The following is a 21,615-nucleotide window of genomic DNA, read 5'->3' as shown; positions in this document are numbered from 1 at the left end:
GGATACTTGGGCGGCATCCCTATCTGCATATTACTATACTGTTTAATTTGTGCCACAGCCACTCATTCATTTGTGCACACTTACCTGTAAGATTAATATGCACAATAAAGAAATAGAAAAAAAAATCCAAAATCTTATATCATGTAGCTTTAATCATATATAATTTCTCCCTTTATGCCATATACATTTCAGTACTTAAGAGAACTATTTTCTCTTTCTTCTTCTTAAAACAGGTCTACTGTATGATTTTACTTTAGGAATTTCTGTAATTGTTTTTATAGCCTATACATATAGTTTTATAATTTAATCTTTTAGAAACCATCCTTAATCCAACTCTGAATATGGCCCAAAATTAGCATCATAGCTGGAAAATCAAACAGTGCTATTTACACATTTTTATTTAATTAGCTATTAGCTTAGCTATTGCTCTTTCATATGCAAAACCTCTAGGTGGTGGACAGGCAACAGTTAGCCTCAGGTAGCCATCATAATAACTTGTGAAGAGTTTGCTCTATGGTCTTCTGACTGTGCCAATCTTTATTATACAGAGTTTCCTGGAAAAAAAAATCTAACAATAGCCCTAATACTTTACTAAGAAGAGCTTAACCATGGCAACTGCTACTGATGTACAATTCTGTGCAAAAGTCTTTTGTCACCACTTCTTTTTTATTACTGTATCACTCACTCATTGGAGCCTAGTCCAGGAAACTTAATGGGTTACACCCTGGACAGAAGGTAGAGGATGATCTGTTTTTAGAGGTTTTTTTTTTTTTTTTTACAAAAGACGAGGGGCCAAACCATCACAGGTCACACACACTTACATGCTCATTCATAAGAACACCAGTTAGCCTATTAGCCTTTATGTCTTTGTACTGTGGGAGGAAACAGAAGTACCTGGAGGAAACCCAACTCCATGCACACAGACCTGAAGTAGGAATCAAACCCTGGACGTGCAAAGTGACAGTGCTAACCACTAAGCCACTGTGCCCCATTAAAACATTTTTTTTTATAAAAATAAAATTAAATACAAATTTTATGATAAAATGGAAAAACAAAAATGTTAGTGTGACAGGCTGCAAGTGCCCAAGCTGGTTGTTTCAGTAACAGCGCCTGCAGCCTTATTTCCCCTCTCATTTATTCCAACCTATCAGCATTCAGCATTAGCAGTACATTGCCTCAAGTAAGATTTTTCTGCTCGAATGATTCATAGGTCACTTAACAAACAAACACATTCCTCAGAAACGAGTTAGATACAGCAACTGGACTAAAAATAAGAGCCAAAATTTTGTCCAAATATAAGCTAGAAAAGTCTGTCAGGAGCTATTCCTACATAAAAAAAAATACAAAAAAATTCTGGTTCTTTGGAAGCAAAACTTGAAGAATTGAGGGGTGGTGAAGACTTTTGCCCAGTACTATAGTTTTTTTTTTTTTATAATTACACATTGGATTTTTTTGTTCAATAAACAATTAAACAAATTGAATACTGATTATAACATCTTATGATGATATAAATATCAAGTTAAAACAATAAAGCCCAACAATGGTTCATGGACATAAATTCCAACGTACAGTAAACTCTTGTGGCCAAAGCTTCAAATGGCCAGAATAGTCCCAAATTTACAATCATCCCTGAGTCACAGAAATCCTCAGCTGGGCATATCAATGCTTTTTACTGATTTAAGCAACCTATATGTGGAATATGGTTAAAACGATGTTTATGAACGGGTTTACTTTTCTTAAAATTAAAATATGTAACAGTTCAGACAAGTTGGTTCCCAAAGAAGCTACTATAGTTTGGCTTAACTGGAGTCTGATTGTCCTTCTCATGGTGGTTGTATGCTACTATAATCTGCTGATTTCTTCATCATTTTCAGTACTTTCGTTGTTCACGTCTTCATCACATATACATGGTATGTCAGAAAATCTCTTTCTTTCCTCTGTCACTTTTTGCACTTCTTTTGTCTCATTAGCACTTTCATCCTTTCCGTTTTCATTGACCTTGTTTATAACTAATGACTTGGATGTTTTCTCATCCTTGTTCTCTCCCGGTTCCTCTGTATCTGACTCTCCAACCTCTTCACACACCGAATAAATCCTGCCAGGATCGTTTCTCCCTCTTTGCTGGATTTGTTGATACAATCCAGAGAAATCACTTGTTCGCTTGCATGAAGTAATTTCCGATGATGTAGGAATAGAGCCATTAGCAAGGCAGTGTTCTGTATTCTTTGTATTTGATTTTGTTTTTTGTTGAAGTATAGAGGCAGTGACACTGAGAAGTTTAAGCTTGCTCTTCAGTTGTTCTCCTGGAGGAGCTGTTGCACACTTTATAGGATGGTCAGAATATGCCATGTTCGAGGCTGCTGTACTTCCTTTGGTAGTCTGTAGTCCTGGTTTATTTCCTTTCATCATTCCTAACACCTCATATCGAAAACTAGAAATGTCCTGTTTTAATTCCTGAAAAATATGAGACATGATTTATTCAACTGTTGCCAAACTATGTAACTGCTATAAAAGACACTTACTGTAGATACCTTAAAGTTCTCCTCTGTCAAGCCTTCTTCAGTCTTGGCATCTCTGATCATTGCTGCCACGTACCGTTTCACCAAGTTTCGTAGCACCTCCTACCAAACAAAAAGAGAATGATAATAGCCATCAATATGAGATCAGACTCTATGATGTTGGACTCTATGATGCTGGCCTAACAGAGCATCAAAACATCTGTGGTACCAAGGTTAGAAAAAGAAGTGGGAAAGACACAAGGTGATTTATGGCATGAGAAATGAAAGGGAAATATATACAGCACAAAGACAAACAGGAATAATGGGTATTAGCTTCGAAAAAGACATTATTACCTGATACTGGTGATTGATGTGGACATTCTTTGCAGCTCTCCTCTGTGGGAGGATGGAAATGGCTTGACTATTGACTTAACTTTAACACTTAACATTTTTACAGCCTTTTCACAACGCTTGCTCTGTTTTAAGCCAATGAACCTCCTAGGATTGATGTTAATACTGAGGAATCATGCTTAAAACACTACATTCGCCACAAAAAAAGCTGGATTGTTTTCATATGATATGATCAAAAGCATAATTTGACACATATTATCAATTCAGAAAAAAGAAAAAGTCTTACACTAATTGATCCAAAAGTTTCAGTTCTCTCTGATCCTGTTGTCTTGCAGATGTGCCCGTTGATCCACTTGATCAGGTACCATACGGACTTAGGGCTGGGGATTATATTAAATGGAGGGGGTAAAGTGCCTCCCTCTTCAAAATAGCTCATCCACAGCTTAGTTCGAGCAAACTTCCACTCGATGTCAGCATGATCCTGTAAAGTAGTAGAAAAGTGTGTTAACCATGGAAAAAGACTAAATTAGATTATCCAGAATGAGGGAGGAAAAGGTAAAACATAAAACAAATAAATAGTCCAGATATCTTATTAAGCACACTTCAGCAATGCAGTAAATGCCAGGGTTGTCCGACTACAGTATATAACTAACTTATGTAACTATATAGCTCTCTTATATAACTGTCTAACTTATATAAGTACACAGTCCGGTCAAAAAACTTCACCACTTGGATGTAACTAAGACATAGGTAAGAGCCTGCCATTGTGTTTTTACTGCCGTGATATTTCAACTCTGATGCAGTGAGTAGTTTCTAAAAATCAATTTCAGAAGACATACCCTGTGGTCATGGCAAAGATGTAAGTATATTCCAGAAGGATCAAAACATTGGCTTGCATCAATCTACAGAGATTGTTAAAACTACTAAAATTGGGATAAGAACTGTCCAACCTAATGGAAGTGACCCATCATCTTCAACGAAAAAATGTGGTCGGAAAAACATCCTGAATGAGAGATCACTTAAAGGCTTAGTGAAATCATATCGTTTAAAAAAGAAACATTAAAGCTCATGGATATGTTTATTAGAGAAAGTAAAAGCATTCCCACATTCACATTGTGGAGACAACTCTTGGAACTAAAGAGCTGTGTAGCCTTAAGAAAAACACTTGTTAGTTAGACGAATTGGAAAACATGCTTCAATTTGCTAGGGAGCCTGTGAAGCATCAGAAAAAGGTCATGTAGTCTGATGAGTACAGATTTACCCTGTTCCAGACTAATGCCTTTCAGAAGGGAGGTGGATGAAGTGATCCACCCATCACGCTAAGTGCCTCCAGTACAAGCCTGTGGAGGCAGTATTATGATCTGGGGTGGATTCTGTGGTCAGGTCTATGTTCAGCAACAGAATGTGCCCAGAAATACGGTCAGATGACTACCGGAATATACTAAATGACCAGGTTTTTCCATCAATTGATTTTCTTCTCTGATGGCACCGGCATATTCAAGCATGACAATGCCAGCATTCATCAGTCTCAAACTGTGTAAAAGAATGGTTCAGGGAGCACGAGTCCAGACCTTAAACCCGTTGAGAATCTTTGGGATGCGCTAGGAAAGTCTTTACATAGCAGGCTGATTCTCCCATCATCAATACAAGAAATGAATGTGACAAGATCTTCAAGAGACATGTATTTTCTGGATGGAAATAAAAGTTTTGACATTCAATAAACTTATCAAAATGTTACCAGAGCGAATACAAGTTAAAAGCAATATATATTAATGTGTAAGACTTATTATTTTTATTTATTTATTTTTTGGCCAGACAGTGTATAGGAGGTACAGTGTATAGGAGGTATATACAGTTGACTACGTAACCAGCTTATTGGGCCACCATTTCTTCCTACGCCTAATTGAATAACATTGCCGATCTGGGTTAAAAATGATTAATTATTGCATTGTTATTGTTGTTAAGGGTCACAAAGGCAGGTGATAGGCCAAAAGGTCAATGATCAGTGAATGAGTGGGCAGGTAGGAATGGATTCGGCAACAGAGCCTATAAAACAAGTGGAAAATAAGATATCTCTTCAGAAGAAGACAAAATAATGACATCCTTGGAGAAAACTAGAAATGGAGGCCTTAGGAGCCAGAAAAGAGAAGGCACAGGCCATGGGCAGCACAGGAGAGGCCTCAGGGCATGATTCAGTGTAGACCAAGCATGGAGGCAGATGACTATCAGGTGATTGTAAGAGAAGGAAGATCAAAAACAAGAATTTTTTGTTGTTCTCTTGTTTACTATGTACAGCTTCTCTATGACAGAGACTACAGCCTTTTCTGGATAATGCATGGGCAGGTTTAAAAGCATTCAGGGGGCCATTTAGTTTATAATAAGCCAGAAATGATAATATCAACATTTTTCATGACCTGAAAGAGGTATGGAAGAGAGGAAATATGTCTTAGTTATGGGGTAACAAGTTTTAACCTGAGCTGAATATAAGATAATAAAATCTATTTTTCAATTCAAATTTTATTTGTCGCATGCAGAATCAAACGTGCAGTTAAATGCGTATTTCGAAAAATTGAAAAATGTACACTACAAACTAAATTGCACTAAAAGATATATTTTTTTAAATGTACAATAAAACAAAACATACACTGAAAATTAAAAATAACACTCAAAAAAAAATAAATATACATTAGGACATAGTTTAAAAAGGGAAATAATAAAAAGTATAAAAAACAGTACAGGAATATTTAAGACTGGTGGCAGCAGCACTGTTATTATCTATGGAATAAAGTGCAAGACAACAATATGTGCAATAAAAAAATGTGTAATTAAAGAGGCCATAATGGGTTCAGTTCTAACATAACATAAAGGAATATTTAGAGGTAATAAAAATAATTTTGTTATACTACTGCTATATAAATTAAAGTTTATGGGTGTGTGGGTGTTATATGAGCAAGTCTGAGCGATAAGTCCTTGGTGTTCTCTGCATTGAGGGCCCTAATGGCAAGCAGGAAGATGCTCCTCCTCATTTTATTTGTGTTGGCCTTCAGGGAGTGGAAGCAATTTCCTGAGTGAAACAGAGAGATAAGTCCATTCTTTGCATTTTTGCTATAACTGCATCAAGCCAGCAACATCACAGCATCACCAAAATGTTGCATTCTGCTTTATCTGATGCCTTTCCATGCTTGAATATAGTTTTGCTTTTTCCATTGTTGTTTGCTCTCCTCTTTAGCGGGTAAATGCGTGCACAGTTGGGTTCCGGTCTGGTGATTTCCTTGTCTTTTACTCCTGGTAAAGTTCTTTGCTGTGCCAGCAGGGGTTTTTGAGTAATTGTCTTGCTGCAAAATAAAGTTACTCCTAATAATATTGGATGGATTTCTCTGTGAACTAGCAGACAGAATAGCTCTTTGGAGTTCTGAATTTATTCTGCTGCTGGCAACATAAATATCATCAATAAAGATCATTGAGAAGCATCCATTCAAGAGGTTTGCATCATGTGGTACGGCCTCTAATAATTGATTGCTTAACCATGTGGAAGATGTTGATAATATCACAGATCATCCTTTTGGGATTTTGGTCAAATGTTTTTTAAATGTTATCCAAGTGTCATTAACTTCTCTTGTTTTATTTGGCAGCTTCAGTATCTGCTTGTTAGCACACTAGTGTTTTTTGTAGGACATTTCACATTGTTGCTATGCCCAAAGCTTTTGCAATCGCTCTAATCAATTATACCTCTTTTTTCAGCTTCAAAACAGCTTTCTTTTGTCCCATGGAAAATCTCTAACGCAGTTGATAAATGCAGCTTTTGCAGGCAACACTGATGACTCAAGCAATTTAATAACAATGCAATCTAACAGTGCACATACATTTAAATTATTCTGCTCCCTTGAAAGCACTGTTGCCTTTCACCTCCAGGGTCCGGGTTCGATTCCCGGCCAGGCTCGATCCCGGTCTCTGTGCATGGAGTTTGCATGTTCCCCCGGTTTCCCCCGAGTACTCCGGTTTCCTCCCACATTTCAAAGACATGTAGGTAAGGTTAATTGACATTCCCATCTGATGATCTTAAAGCCAAGTGTCTAGAGCAGCATACGGTACTGTACATGCACAGATTCTATCTAGGCCCCCAAAAATTCGTACACTTATGCAACCATATGCAATTCCATTACATACATTACATTTTATTTCATGTCCAGAGTTGCATTAATTTTTGGTGAGAACTTGCGTTGGTGGCAGGCGAGTTGAACCCCTCCATAACATCTTCTCTAATGCTGAAGACTTTTAATGGGGTTATGTTCATGACTCTGTAGAGGCCAGTTAATGTGAACAATCTTCCCAGAACTACTATCACAATTTAAACGCAATGGACTTTGGTATTATTCTTTTGGAATATTCCCATGCCACCAGGGAAGCACAATCAGGTAGTCAGTTAACTTAATTTTATTGCCATATAATGTTGCTGAGCACTATGAATGATGAGTGCATTGCTTTCTTGATGCTTCTATTTCTCTAAAATAAGATAAGAGAAAAAACCTTATGCTCTCTGCCAGTAAACCTTGGATCTAAACCTTGGCATTCATATTGATATAATTTGTATACATATAATCTACATAAACATTTTTGCAGACTACAGATTTTTTTTATTATTATTCCATTTTTCTGTAGTTATTATCATAATAATAATAATAACAACTCTAGACAATTCCTGGAGAAAGGTGTGGTGTACGGATGCAACAGCTTTCCTGGACAAAAGGCTGAAACAGCTTTTTTTAGGCCATATGGTTCCTGACACTATCATCTTATCCTATCCCGTGTGTGGTGTGTGTGATTTGGAGGGGTAGTGGTTTGGTGTGGTTGTCTTAGCAACAGCTCTTGTTGCATGGCTGACTCTCACATAAAGAATGTAACCTGATATGTTGCACTTATTTGAAACTAACACTTAAGAGAAACTAACTGTGCTTCTTAATGGGTAAATATATAAGGAACTCTTATATTCAGTTCTTTTGATTTAGATATAGGTTTTTAATTGCACAAGATGTCATGTTTTTTGTGTGTATGTCCAAAAATGGGGTCAGGATGGCAGTTACTCCAAAATGGTTTATTATGCTTTTTATGGAGTGTAAAGTCAATTTATTTTTATGTGGATTTCAGTTTTGTGTCAAGTCCCGAACAAATCATCATAAAATTATGTCAATTTTATAGTACCAGAGAGAGTGGATAGCTGCAACTTTATATACTACGACAAAATGTGGCCACTTCATATATTATAGCGAAAAAGGGTGGCGACAGACAGGAGATGTTCCTACCAACTACTTGAGAGTGCCATAAGTTACACATGTGAGTACAATCACCTTAAGACACATTTTCGGAAGATCGACTTATGTTGGCTGTAGGAAGGTCCTAAGGCAACCTTGTAGCCTTAAGTCACGATAGAAAAATCAACTCTGTTTTCCCAAGAATGCCTTAATTTGTTCTTAAATTAAGAATTAAACAGCAGCTGTACCAATCTCCTTAGAATGCTGTAGAAAACTATGATTCCCGCCACGAATGTCAACGAACTGCAGAAGTGGCAGAAGTCTTGCACGACTTGGGATTGGGTTCGATTCTCGGCCAGGTTCGATTAGCGCCTCTGTGTACATGAAGTTTACAAGTTCTCCCCGTGCTTGGTGGGTTTATTCTGGGTACTCCGTTTTTTTCCCACATTCCAAGGACATGCAGATTAGGCTGATTGGCATTCCCAAAGTGCCTGTAGTGTATGAATGAGCATGTGTGTGCCCTGTGGATTGGCACCTGTCCAGGTTGTACCCCACCTCATATGCCCCTACATTAGTCTCCTGATATAGACTTCAGGCCCCTGTGACCCTGTATACAAGATTAAACGGTATAGACAATGAGTAAGTGAGTGAGTAAAAATTGTGCATTTTCTGCAGAGGTTGATTTAATTTTATAGGAGACCCTGCTGAACATTTTGATATAAGCAAGATTTAGCTGCCTAGTGCAAACTGAAAAGTGCAATAATAAGGACACCTCATTATTACACTACTAGGACACTACTGCATGAACTATTAACCCCAACTTGTGCGATGTCTTCTTTTATAATCTTACTTGTTGATTTCAACATACATGTTAACAAGGATTGTGCAGACTCCCGTGAACTCGGGTCAGTTTTTAAATGCTTTAATCTTGTACACCACATTAATTTTCCTACACATCTAAAAGGTCACATACTGGATTTGATTTGTACAACTGGTTTACGTAACGTTTCTGTGTATGGATCTTAGATCAGACTTTCTGATCACCTTCTCATTGAACTCAGTTGTGAAATGCCTCTCCCCTGCCTCAGGGTAAAATCAACCATTACTTTTCATAAAATTACTTCTGTTGATCATTCACTGTTTACTGACTCTGTACAGACACATCTTTCAGATATTACTGAACACAGCTCTGCTCCTGATTTTCTTGCCAAATATAATAACTCTCTACCGCCCTTAATATTCACCCCCCACTCAAATGCAGAATCGTACCTATACATACATCACCTGGTTTACCCCCTCACTTCGCAAATTGAAAACCACTGGTCGTCGCCTGGAACGACTTTACAGGAATACAGGAATCTTATTGCATACAAGGATCATATTCAGCTATATAAATTGGCTTTAAATACTGCATGCTTCAGCTATTATTCTACTCTCATCACAAATGCATCTTCCCATCCTAAAACATTGTTTTCTGTAGTTAACAAACTCACTAGCACTAACAGGAGTCCCTGTTATGACTAACTCTGTAAATCTCTGACAGTCATTCTTACATTACTTCCAAAATAAAATAATTCGTATACATACTATCTTTTTAACAGTGTACTCCCCTATTCACTCAAATGACTTCCCTATGGACTTTGCAACTGGTATTTTTACTGATTTCGATCCTCCAACTCCTGCTTTTATTTCTGAGTTACTCAGTAAAGTCAATCCTTCTTTCTGTCACCTTGATCCTGCCCCTACGTCCCTGCTCAAATACTCTGCACCTGTTATTTCACAGCCTATTTCTCTTCTCATTTCTAAAATCTTGAACACTGGTGTTGTTCCTCTTGAATTAAATACTGCAGCTGTCACACCAGTCTTAAAGAAACCTGGCTGATATGGGCAACTACTGACCAATTTTAAATCTTCCGCTACTCTCAAAAATACTTGGAAAATTTGTTGCTGTTCAACTACAGTCCTATTTGTCATCTCATAATCTGTATGAATGTTTTCAATCTGGTTTTCGACTTCACCACAGTACAGAGACAGCACTTCTTAAGGTTGTCAATGACCTTCTTATGGCCACTGATGCTGGCTCTGTTAGCATTTAGATTCTTTTAGATCTTTCTTTTGCATTTAATACTATCTCTCACAGTATTCTCTTTTCATGACTCTCTGCTCCTGGTAATTCTGGAACTGCCTTATCCTGGTTTTACTTCTTATCCGTCTGACCGTCAACACTACTGTACAGTATATTACTATCCGCCAGGCTAAATCCTCTACCGCTCATGTTTCTCATGGTGTTCCGCAGGGTTCTGTTCTTGGCCCACTAGGGTTCATTTTCTATAAGCTTCCTCTTGGTAAACTCATCCGTCGTCATGGTTTCAATTTTCACTGTTATGCAGACGACACTATATATCAGTTTTCAACACTACCATCCCTTTCCCACTAACTCCATCTCAGCTTGTGTTGATGACATAAATGCTTGGATGACCAATAACGTTCTCAAGCTCAATACTGATAAAACAGATTTTTTACGTTGCTTCTTTCTGTACTGATACTGTTAACATTTCCGAGACCTTGGTTAGACCTTCCACCACCGTTAAAAATCTGGGTATAACTTTTGACTCCTATCTTTCTTACATCTCGACTTGACTACTGTAATTCTCTTTTCTATGGCCTACCAAATACAACAATAAATAAGCTCCAATACATTCAGAACTCTGTTGCTAGGGTCCTCACTTAATCATTTTCTCCTCCTGTTTTCCCAAACTTGGAATTTGTGATTAGATAAATTCTACAGGTTTCATGTTTATCTGTATTTTGTTTTTGTTGTTTTTTAGATGTCTCTTTCTATGTATAAATATTTCTGTTATTGTAAAGCGGCCTTGAGTCTCTTGAAAGGCGCTATATAAAATAAACTTATTATTGTTATTATTATTATTACTAATTATTATTTTAAACTGACTTTAAAAAAAGAAGTCTGGTGTCTCTAGTTTCAGACAAAAAAAACTCATACATTTGCAAAAAATAATAAAATAAAATAAATAAATAAATCCAAGTGATCTTAATCTGATTGTGAAATAATAGAAAAAAAAATAGGATGATATTCTGTATAAAATGGCACATCAAGGACCTGGTTCACATATAATAGCCACAACAATAGTTATTTGTTCTTTTTGAATTTAATAAATACCATGCTTTTCTTGAAATGGCGTGACAAATAATACACATCCACAAAATTAGGTTGTGAGAAATTGGACAAGGCTTTGAAACCATTGTTTCAGGAAAACCAATCTTGCTTTGTGACCGCTCTAAAACAGAATCGTGATGGGTGGTAATGTTAGTGCAGTTTAAATGCACTTCGCTTTGATAACCAAAGTGGGTTTGAACACCCCACAGCGAAAAAAAAAAAAATTTTAATGTCACGCCCCATTATGCAACTTCAACCATTTTCGTGCAGATGCATTCACATTTGACCATAAAAATAGTAATAAAATTGTTTTTTAACCAAAAACATTAGTAACATGTAGAAATATATAGTCTTATGGCTGACAGAACAAACAAAAAAGAAGCAAACATGAAAACACTTTTATCTTTAAATCTTTAAAAAAAAAAAAGAAACCATAATACTCACAGCAATGTGTTGATAGGAGTTGTTCATCATGGCAATCAGCATGTTGAGAAGCACAACCAAGGAAATAATGTTATAGGTTCCAAACATGGTGGCTCCAACAAATTCTGTAAACTGATGTTCTGGGTCAACGTTGGTCACATATAGACTGATGAGCCCAAATATGGACCAAAACAAAGACTGGAGGGTTTCAAATAACCTAGAATAATAGAACCAAAGAGGTTAAATGGAATAGGTACTGCTTTCCAAGACCAAAAACAAGACCAGATTTTTTAACTATTCATTAAACTTTCTATTCACTCACGTTGAGAATGCGTTATTCTGATGCACACAGCGAATACCCTTGCAGTTCCCTGTCTTGTTTGAAGCTTCAGTCTCATAGTAAAAATAAAGTTGGTTGAGGCCATTCGCGAAGGCCAGAAGCACCAGGCAGTAGATAAAGAGGAATTTAAGGATGTCCAGTAGCATGCGGCCCAGAGAGATTTGAAGAGGTCCCAGGTGGGAGTTAGCTGTAAATAGTGATATCAAGCGCAGAGAACTGAAGATGTTGGCAATAGCAAATAGTGCCTCTGCTACCAGAGTAGGATGCCACATCTCCCAATCCTTTCTGGGTTTCTCTCCACTGTACTGGAGAAAAAAAGTAAGACGAACAATGATCTAACACTGGACTTTAAAAAGAACATTAGGAATCAAACATTTTATTATCTTACCTTGGTGTAAGCTACAATCTTTAGAGAGATAGTGGCGAGATAAAGAGAATTCATGACAAAATCCATGAGGTTCCACCAATCATGGACATAATCCTGAAAGCCTCCATCCCACATCTGTTTAATCTCTGCCCAGATAAAGCCTACAAACAATGAGGTTAAAAATTTATATTGATTTTGCAGCTCACATCACACTCATTCAATGTTTCTAACATATCCTCTGCATTCCCTCCCACTTATGTTAACAGCTTTGGAATCATGCCTTTCTGCATCAGAAGTCTATTTTGTTTTCTCTTATATATTTAACTGAAATACTTGTTATGAGTTACCGAGCACCCAAGGCAGTATCATCCATTCCACAGTTGTGGGAGCTGGCCCTTGCCGATCCGACTCGGTGGTGACCACATGCTGGGAGGCCAGAAGAAGGAGGAAGAGGAAGGTCAGGTAAGAGGCAGTGTGGCAGATGAATTTGATGAAGGGTTTGCGGATAAAAAGGCCATAGTGACTCTTGGGGGCTATCAAATAGAAGATGGAGAACAGCGGAAACAGGAGGCCGATGAAAATGCATGTGACGAACTTGCCGGCCCAGTGGCGTCTCCTCCAGCCCGGAAACTCATCATACCAGCGGGATGCTAGTAGCTGCTGACAGTTTGGCTGGGCTACAAACTAAGAGCAATCACAGGAGACAATTAGATAGTGTTTTTTTGGGGTGGGGTTTAAGATGATTAGTCAAGCTAAACAAATGTGTGTGTGTGTGTGTGTGTGTGTGTGTGTGTGTGTGTGTGTACAAAACGAATAAAGGGAACATGTTTCTAAACCAGTATTCACAACATTGTATCAACTACAAGCCTTGGCCAAAAAAAAGAAAACAACATGCGATAGTAAAAACCATAGCCATGTTTAATAGGGAAAGTAAGAGCATTTCCATACACACAATGTTTTGCGAACTAATTGGGACTAAATCTTTGTGTGGTGTCAGTGAAGCTAATTAAAAACAGCTTGAATTTGCTAGAGAGCAAAAAGATTGGCACTTTTTTGCTAAAAAGCAATCTTTTTTGCTAAAGAGCAAAAAGACTTTGGCACAATAAAAAATGGTAATGTGGTCTGATAAGCCAAGACCGACCCTTTTCCAGAGTGACGGGTGCATTAGGGATCTTAGTGGCCACGTTACAACCCTGTGAAGGAGTTACTTTATTTGGACATTTCTAGGCTTAGCTACATTATGTGGCAAGAAAATGAAAAAAAATTTAGTCAGCTGATAATCTAAATGTACTGAATGACCAGATTATCACATCACATTTTTTTCCCTTCCCCGAAGGCACATGCATATTCCAGAACTGAAATTGTGCAAGAGGGGGAGCATGAGGAATCATTTTCACACATGAATTGGCACCATATTGTGTGCTGTAATCAAACCTGGTGTTTGGTGTTTGAATGAAATCTTAGATTGTGTGACTTTTTGTTTATATGGCCAGGCAGTGTATTTTTTCTTGAAGCAAAGAAATGGGTATCATTGAGGAACACTTAGGAGCATTTCGAACAATCTATATTTTTTTTGAAAAGATAGAAAATCAAATGCATTGCAAACATTATTTAATTATTTCTCTGCGATGATAAAAAAAATACTAGTTTATAATTTTTATCCTCAAAAATTCAATATTTTAAACATTATACATGAGTGATAAACATATGGCCTTTCAAAGCATTTTCAAAAGGCAAACTCACTATAAGTGATTCCAGGTTGATAAGTCTGTTTTTAATCAGATAGCATGAAAATCAAATTGCGGGTCAGCTTTGCATGGCACAAGAGATATAACTAAACTACATTCTGACAGATTGTCATGTACTGCTCAAACAGTGCACTTGGATAAACAGGTGTCTATAGGTGTGTAAATAGGACTATACTAAATTAGAAAAGTTCAAAATACACACAAGACCCTCAATCAACTTAAACATTTATACTATGAAAACATCTTATAATGACAAATTTCATTTTAGCTGTTTGTTGAAGCTTTATGCCATGTAAAATCTGAGTTGTGAATGATGTAATGGAAGATATAAGCTGTGCTACGTTAGTCGGCTTCTGCCAGGGTTGAGGAGATTTGAAAACAGTACTGTTTAATGTTACTATAGGACAAGAATAACATCTGTGACAGACTGCCCCAAGCAAAACCTAAACACTCACATACATATTGGTTTTATTATAACATTATTTCACCAGGGGATTTTTTTTTCTTTCTTCTTCAATCCCTAGATTTGTAAATTTTTGTGTTTATATTTAACCTAACCCTTACTTTGACCCTAGTGACGATGGGAAACATTACTATTTAACGCAAATAAAAAACTTTTTTTTACATGGTTTTTAGGCCAGTCAGCAAAGGCTTTATGTTCTCTCTCTCTCTCTCTCTTACACACACACACACACACACACACACACACACACACACACACACACACACAGTGTGGGTGGTAGGTATAAATATAGAACACTCTTGAAGGCAGACCACACAAGTGTTAGGTAAGCAAAAGTATATAAACATACTGTATATATTTAAATTAAATAAAATGGTTGCATATTACATGCTTGCAATAACTTATATTATGTTCCTTTTTTTTGTTATTTCTATCCAGCCTTGTACCACAGCTTCCCTTAGCTGTTGTTTGTTTCAGGAGGTTTCTTACTTAAGGTCTCTAATTTTTTTCTTGATAAAATCATTTGTTGTGTTGTTTGTTTTGGGTCATTATTATTATTATTATTATTATTATTTCATATAACTGTGTGTATCTATTTGTTTCTTGTTGGTTCTATGTTAAGTCTGGTTCCTCACAAGGTTTCTTTTTCTTGTTATCTCAGAAAGTTTCTCCTTGCCACTGTCGCGTTTGCTTCCTCATCAGAGACAAACTGATAATTATAATTTATACATACAGTGGAACCTTGGATTGCAAATAACTCGGTCTGCGAGCGTTTTGTGGAATGAGGCAATTGTTTTAAATAAAATTTAACTTGATAAACGAGCGAGGGCTTAATATATGCATGCACCAAGCGTCACATGATCACAACTGAGCCAATGGTTCTTCTCTTTCACGTGCTGTGGGATTGTGGGTAACATCCGTGGGTAACATTAGTGTTTCTGAGCATGCTAGTGGCATTAGAGAGGTTCCTTGTTAAAGAAGTTTCCCTACATGGCAAACAGCTAGCATTTTTGTTTTAAAATAACAATTGAATATTGTTCTTACTTAATTTACCTAATTTCAGATGTGTGGAACTATTTCATAGTTTTAAATCTTCAGTATTGTTCTATAATGTAGAAAATAAATAAATAAACAAAAAACATTGAATTAGAAGATGTGTGAAGGAACTGTATATCTTTTGCATCTTTTGCACATGTACTGTATGTGTGTGTGTCTGTTTACGCAATACACAAATAGACATACCCATTCAACTGCTCTTTTATGCAGTTATCCAATCATTCAGGATCAGGGGTTTAATGTTGCATAGCACTTTTAACAATGGTCATTGTCACAAAGCAGCTTTTTAAAATCAAAAGAAAATTAGGGAAATGAGTCAGACATCAGTGATCAATAATATCTGACATAATAAAGCAGGCTAGAAAAAAAATTCACTTTATCTTGGGTACAAGTTGGGTGGGATTGTGTTTTTCATAAACTGTGTTCACCCAAAATCATACTGTATAATGAATGTCTTCCTGAATAGATTAGATGAATTTCTCTGAAAATTGGCAGAATTAATTCTGCTGCTCCCAACACAATGCCCTTTGACAAGCTGGCATGTTTTGAATCATGACCACATAATTTGTTCTCCACCCTTTGCTCTTTTCATCACTTTGGTAGATTTTAATCTTGGTTCCATACCCGTGGCTCATCTCTGAATTATTTTGTAAATTCCACTCTGATTCTTACTGCTGCTGAGTGGTTTGCTTATATAGTTCTGAACTAGAAGTCTTCTTTAAACAGTGGATTGTGTTACCTTGACCTTACCTTAATGTAGAGGTTGTTCATGATGTCACTGACTGTTCTGTTGGGATTTTCTTCACCGCTCTCTAAATGCTCCTGTCATTAACGGCTGCTGTTTTACTTGGCAGACATGGTCAATATCTGGTTGTTTCATACGCTGCCTGGTTTCTTTCTTTTTGTGACACATTGTTGTTTCTTTTCACACTATAGTGTCAGCTGTGCCTATTGCTTCTGCAAATCTCTCTGATTGATTTTCACAACTTGCTTTTCTTCCACAGAAGCTCTCTAACGGAGTCAACAAATGCATTACAGGAAAAATCGAAAACTTGAATAAAGTTCATTCAAAAGCATTAATTCACGGTCTGGGTTTCATTCCCAGGCAGGTTTAATTCCCACCTCTGTTGCACATGATGTTTGCTTGGTTCTCCCCATGCTTGGTGGGTTTCCTCCCAAAGATAAGCAGATTGGGCTGACTGGCGTTCCCAAAGTCTTTTTAGTGTGTGAATAAGCTTGTGAGTGTGTTAATGTGCGAGTGTGCCCTGTGATAGATTGGCACCCTGTCCAGGGTGTACCCCACCTCAAGCCCCAAGTCTTCTGGGACAGGATACAGCGGTATAGATGAGGAGGAATGTAAAATCTGAGACTAATAATTATCAAAGGTCATTGATGTATTCTAAATGCTCGTGTTCTGTTTTCATCAAAAGGCTTTTCTAAAATCAAGTAAACATTAGCAGTATCTGTCATTTTATCCTAAAGGCAGTTAAGCTGTTAGCTCCAGAAGGATTATTTTTGTTTGTTTGTAAAAATGCCCCTTCCCACATTGTTTGCACTGTAGGAGTTGCTTTAATCTCATTGTACATGTGTATAGTGACAATAAAGGCATTCATTCATTCATTCCATTCACAACCAATGCATCCATACATCTAGGCAGGACACAAAAGCCTGCTGTACAATGAACAATAATGTTTCATGCCATTAAAAAGATGGAGTAACATAAAGACATAACAGATACGAGTTGATACACAGGATTCGGTTGGTGTCTGGTGGGTTTAAGAGAGGACTTTAATGCAAGCTGTGCTGTCCGCTGAAGAGTTTAGGTTTAGTGAACAGACAACGCAATAATGCAGTGAGATGTCTGATCATTTGATTTGCTAAAGTATTTAATACCAGTGAGGAAATGTTTATAAGATAGGCACTTTGGTAAACATTTTATTTCTGTATTTTAATGACATTTTAGGCAAAAGCAGACTTCATGTTAAGTCTTAATGCAATTGCCTTTGGCATATACATGCAAACACAAACACACACACAGATGCACAGAGAGAGAAAGGAAGAGAGAGCACTCTTAAATTGTGTCAATGAAGATGATAATCTCCAGCTTAACTTGTCCCAGGTGGGCCTTGAGCCACTAGCATTTGCTTTCCGATGGCTGCCAGAACAAGTAAATATTTATGCTTATTCTAAGGTCTTTGATAGGAATCTCCAGTAATCGTTGTTCCCATGGTAACAGAGATTGTGTGCTGATCCTGGGACAGCTTCATTGTTCTGCCGCATCTGATATTGGCAGCTCAGCATGCCTGAGTGTTCTAACAGGGCTCCAAGTTAAACTAGTCTTATAAGCTTAAGTAAAATGGATTGTGTGTGTGTGTGTACGTGTGTGTTTTAAGCATAAAAGTGTTGTTTGAAACAGTTTAGTAGATTGAGCAAATCCAGTAATAGTTTCATCCCATATTTTAGCCTGTAGGTATTTTGCTTAAAATATTTTGATTTAGTGCTCCTTTCTCTGAATTCTGTTTAAAGTTATTACAAAATGTCTACAGTATAATAAGTTAAATCCTAAGGTTGCAGTGTGATTCTTGTGCACAAGGGGGTGATAAAGATTCATGCAAAATAATACTATTGACTTTTGTTTGACAAACAGAGCATTAGAGAGCTACAGAAGACCTTCAGTCGAATACAATGCTGCCTAATAGTTCTATTATTTTAAATGTTATTCAACACGGTTGAGATGTACGTGCTGAAAGAATGGTGTAGTAAAGAAATATGAAGCAAAAGAATTTAGCAGTGTGTATTAGGCTGTGGTTTCAGCTTATTGTGAATGGGAATCCAAGATAGCGCAACCTTGAACTAAGCCGAGAAGACATTCTGTTCTACTCAACAGTACATGTCTTATCTTGTCCAATTATATTGATTTAACAGCAACTGGACCATGCGTTACAGTAATTATCTTCGGTAAAGGGATTCTTAGGCATGATGGGAACCAGATTGCCTAAACCCACTTGAATATGATAAAAGTATGTCCTTAAGTGGTCAAATTGCAATAAAATGAGTAAGTCAGTAGAGTCAGTAAGACATTGCTGAGGAGTGGACAGAACAGGAGGGGTAAAATATTAAGTTGAGTTCTTTGGATGAGGCTCAGTGAATCAAATCTATTCTAAAATGAATGTCATCTTTGTTTTATTTAAAAGCATGAAAGAGACTAAAAATTATTGTTTTTTTTAAATAGTCCCTTTTTTCATGTACATTTAAAAGACTTAACTGTTAACTAGAATGTACCATATCCTGCAGTTTTAGCAAATGTTTGCAAAGTTCTCTCACCTCCTTCTGATGGTACTTGATAGCCAGTTTGAGCCTAGCCAGATCATTACTGTTGGCCTCATCCTCCAGTGGATTGATGTCATCTCTGTAATTGAGGATGAGCTCCAGCTCTCGGGAACTGCGTGTCTGGTCTAGCAGGTCCTTGGCAAACTGTTTGCACTGGCGTGACAGCTCCTCGTACTCAGCCTTGAACTCGTTCTCCACCTTGCTGAGTTCCTGCAGCTCCCAGCTGAGGCGGAAAGCCGTGAGGAAGGGATCCTCACTGGACAAGGCGATCAGCGAAGGGCTAGAGAGCGCACGGTAGATGTTGAGACGAGAGCGTGAGTGCCGCAGGCTGTCCACGTCTGATCCAGATACACACTCTACACAGTTGCAGCGCACCTCATGTGGCTGCGGCACTGAGACTCCCTTTTGCACCAGAAGCTTGATAATCTCATAATTGTTTGTGTGGGCGGCCAAAATAATCGGAGTTATGTCAGGAGTGAAGTCAGAAAACTGTTTGTCCAGCAGAATAGGAGGCACCTGAGAGGATAATTGCAACAGTGTAATTAAAAACTCATTTATAATTGTGGCCGAAGAACAATTCTCAAACTGACATTCCCCACACTAAACTAAAATTTGTGGTTTTGTGGTGTGATATTAAAGCAAAAGTATTAAAATAACTGTTTTATAGAAATTGTTATGAAATTGATTGATGAAATTGTGTTATGGAATTGTTATGGAATCTGTGAAAGCACATCATCGGTGAGAAACCCTGCTGTGTTTAATTGCCTGAGATTTTACATCCGGAGGTGCCAGAAACGGATTGCATGTGTGAAGCTGGGGTGTCAGGCTGTTTGTCAGAGCTATTTCAGTATTTACCCAGCCAAGCCATCTTTAATCAGACAACAAGACAACCTAAATCTACAGTAGCAGTGTAGCATTCCTTAGATTTATTGCAGGGCTGGAGGAGGCTACAAACAAAATTAGTGGAATGGACGACTTTCTTTAACAGGTAATGTGTATTTCAGTGTCACTGGACTCATGATTCATGTTCTCTCTACAAATACATGGCAAATGGCTTTACTGATAAAATATATAGTTCTAGTCAGCTCAGAAGAAGTGAAGCAAACGATATGTTTACCTCCAGCCACGGGAAGGTAGATTTGATGCATTTGCTGGCAGGCAGCTTCTTAATATAACAAATATGTTTTGCACTGCCATGACAGTGGATAGCAAGGTTATCAATTTAGAGAACCTTTCATGGCCAATGGCCTTATTGTTTATTGAATAAACTATTTAGGTAAAGGGCTAGCAGTGCCTAAATGTCAGTTGAGAGCTATATAAAACAAAAGTTTAAAAAAAATGGTAAAAGAAGAATGTTTTATCTCTTTGATTTATCTGCTTTCAAGCTCCACAATCCTTAGACTGGGTACAGCTGAAGCAAATTAAACACCTTTTAACACTCAAATTTACACTTTGTTCCTTTCAGAATACACAAGGAAAACTTTGCGTAGGTGTTAACATGGAACACTACGTGCATATGAGAGACAAAAAGAAAATCTTCAAACTGGAAGGGAAGAACAGAATGTTCCCTGATAATGAAGCTGTCATCCAGGACACATTGCATACTTTAATAGATCTCCTTTAGAAAAGACAATTTTGTCATGAACTGTGCTTCCTACAGTACCTGCATGCCCCCACTGGGCTTCTTGTGGTTGAGCAGTAGCTCCACAGCACCCACCACCTCTTTTCGTATGGCATGAAGCAGCGCGTCCCCCACGTATACGTTAAAACTAAGCAGGAGTTCGATGATCTCCAGGTTCTCATTCTCAATGGCAATAAGTAGGGCTGTGCGGCCAAGTGGGTCAATGCAGTTGATGTTGATTTTGAAGTAAATCTCAGCCTCTTCCAGGCCTTGCTTCACACTGGCATAGTCACCCTTTTCAACGGCATTCAGGTAGGCCTTCTCCAGAGGAGACAGTTCCGATTCAGCCCTCACAATCCGCAGAGGAATGCGGTCTCGGTATGAGGAGTTCTCAGTACGACGATAATACAGCTGGGACATCGCTGCTAGGCCATGTTACACCGAAGCTGCACATAGAGGAATGAGTTGAAAAGGTTTTGAAAGGTTTAGAGAAAAAAGCTGTACAATTACATGCAATTTACCCAGTCAATCTGCACTGTTTTGTCTAATTATGCTGTCTAGTATACCCTGATTCTGGTGCTTTTGTCTGTGTAGTGTGTAGTCTGTACTGTGCTTTTATTGTATTGCACTCCACTTATCACTCTGACAAAGCTTTAGTTTCAAACATGACTCATTACATTTGTTCCACTGTTGATCTTTGGCTTAACAATTCCATCCTAATGTAGAAGTGTACATGCAGTATACGACACTAAAAATTGACTTGAGGATTTGAGAAACAGACGTAGGAGGACATCTTAATGGATTCTGGGCATTGAGGGTTGGGACAGTACATTAAAGACAAAACAGCTTTGAGTGCTGTCATTAGCACTACACATGAACCCATTATGGTTCACTCTCAAGCTTCATCTAATTCTGAAAAGAAGCACTTTTAAGTTTTGTGGCTTTGGTGTTGTATTGTTGTTGTTGGTGGTGTATTATGGTGGCAATGCCT

The 21,615-nt window shown here is 37.6% G+C and overlaps 1 protein-coding gene across 2 annotated transcripts; it reads right to left on the bottom strand.

Annotated features, from left to right (window-relative positions):
• Nucleotides 1-180: 180 nt before the first annotated feature.
• trpc4a (transient receptor potential cation channel, subfamily C, member 4a) lies at nucleotides 181-21,064 on the bottom strand. Of its 2 annotated transcripts, none has more exons than XM_053516432.1 (10): nucleotides 20,667-21,064; nucleotides 18,998-19,519; nucleotides 12,754-13,090; nucleotides 12,428-12,567; nucleotides 12,022-12,344; nucleotides 11,721-11,916; nucleotides 3,136-3,330; nucleotides 2,853-2,894; nucleotides 2,532-2,621; nucleotides 181-2,454 (listed from the first exon to the last, which is right to left on the bottom strand). In XM_053516432.1, exons 1-10 carry the CDS (start codon nucleotides 21,042-21,044, stop codon nucleotides 1,843-1,845), a joined length of 2,835 nt encoding a protein of 944 aa, XP_053372407.1. In that variant the 5' UTR covers nucleotides 21,045-21,064; the 3' UTR covers nucleotides 181-1,842. The 2 variants fall into 2 exon arrangements, with proteins under 2 accessions (XP_053372407.1, XP_053372408.1); XM_053516433.1 differs by having other exon boundaries at nucleotides 181-2,442.
• Between the last annotated feature and the right edge of the window lie 551 nt (nucleotides 21,065-21,615).

The sequence above is a fragment of the Clarias gariepinus genome, chromosome 17, assembly GCF_024256425.1.
Source record: "Clarias gariepinus isolate MV-2021 ecotype Netherlands chromosome 17, CGAR_prim_01v2, whole genome shotgun sequence".
Lineage (NCBI taxonomy): Eukaryota > Metazoa > Chordata > Actinopteri > Siluriformes > Clariidae > Clarias > Clarias gariepinus.
Note: the sequence above shows the minus strand (reverse complement) of the source record. Positions and strands in the feature narration are given on the sequence as shown.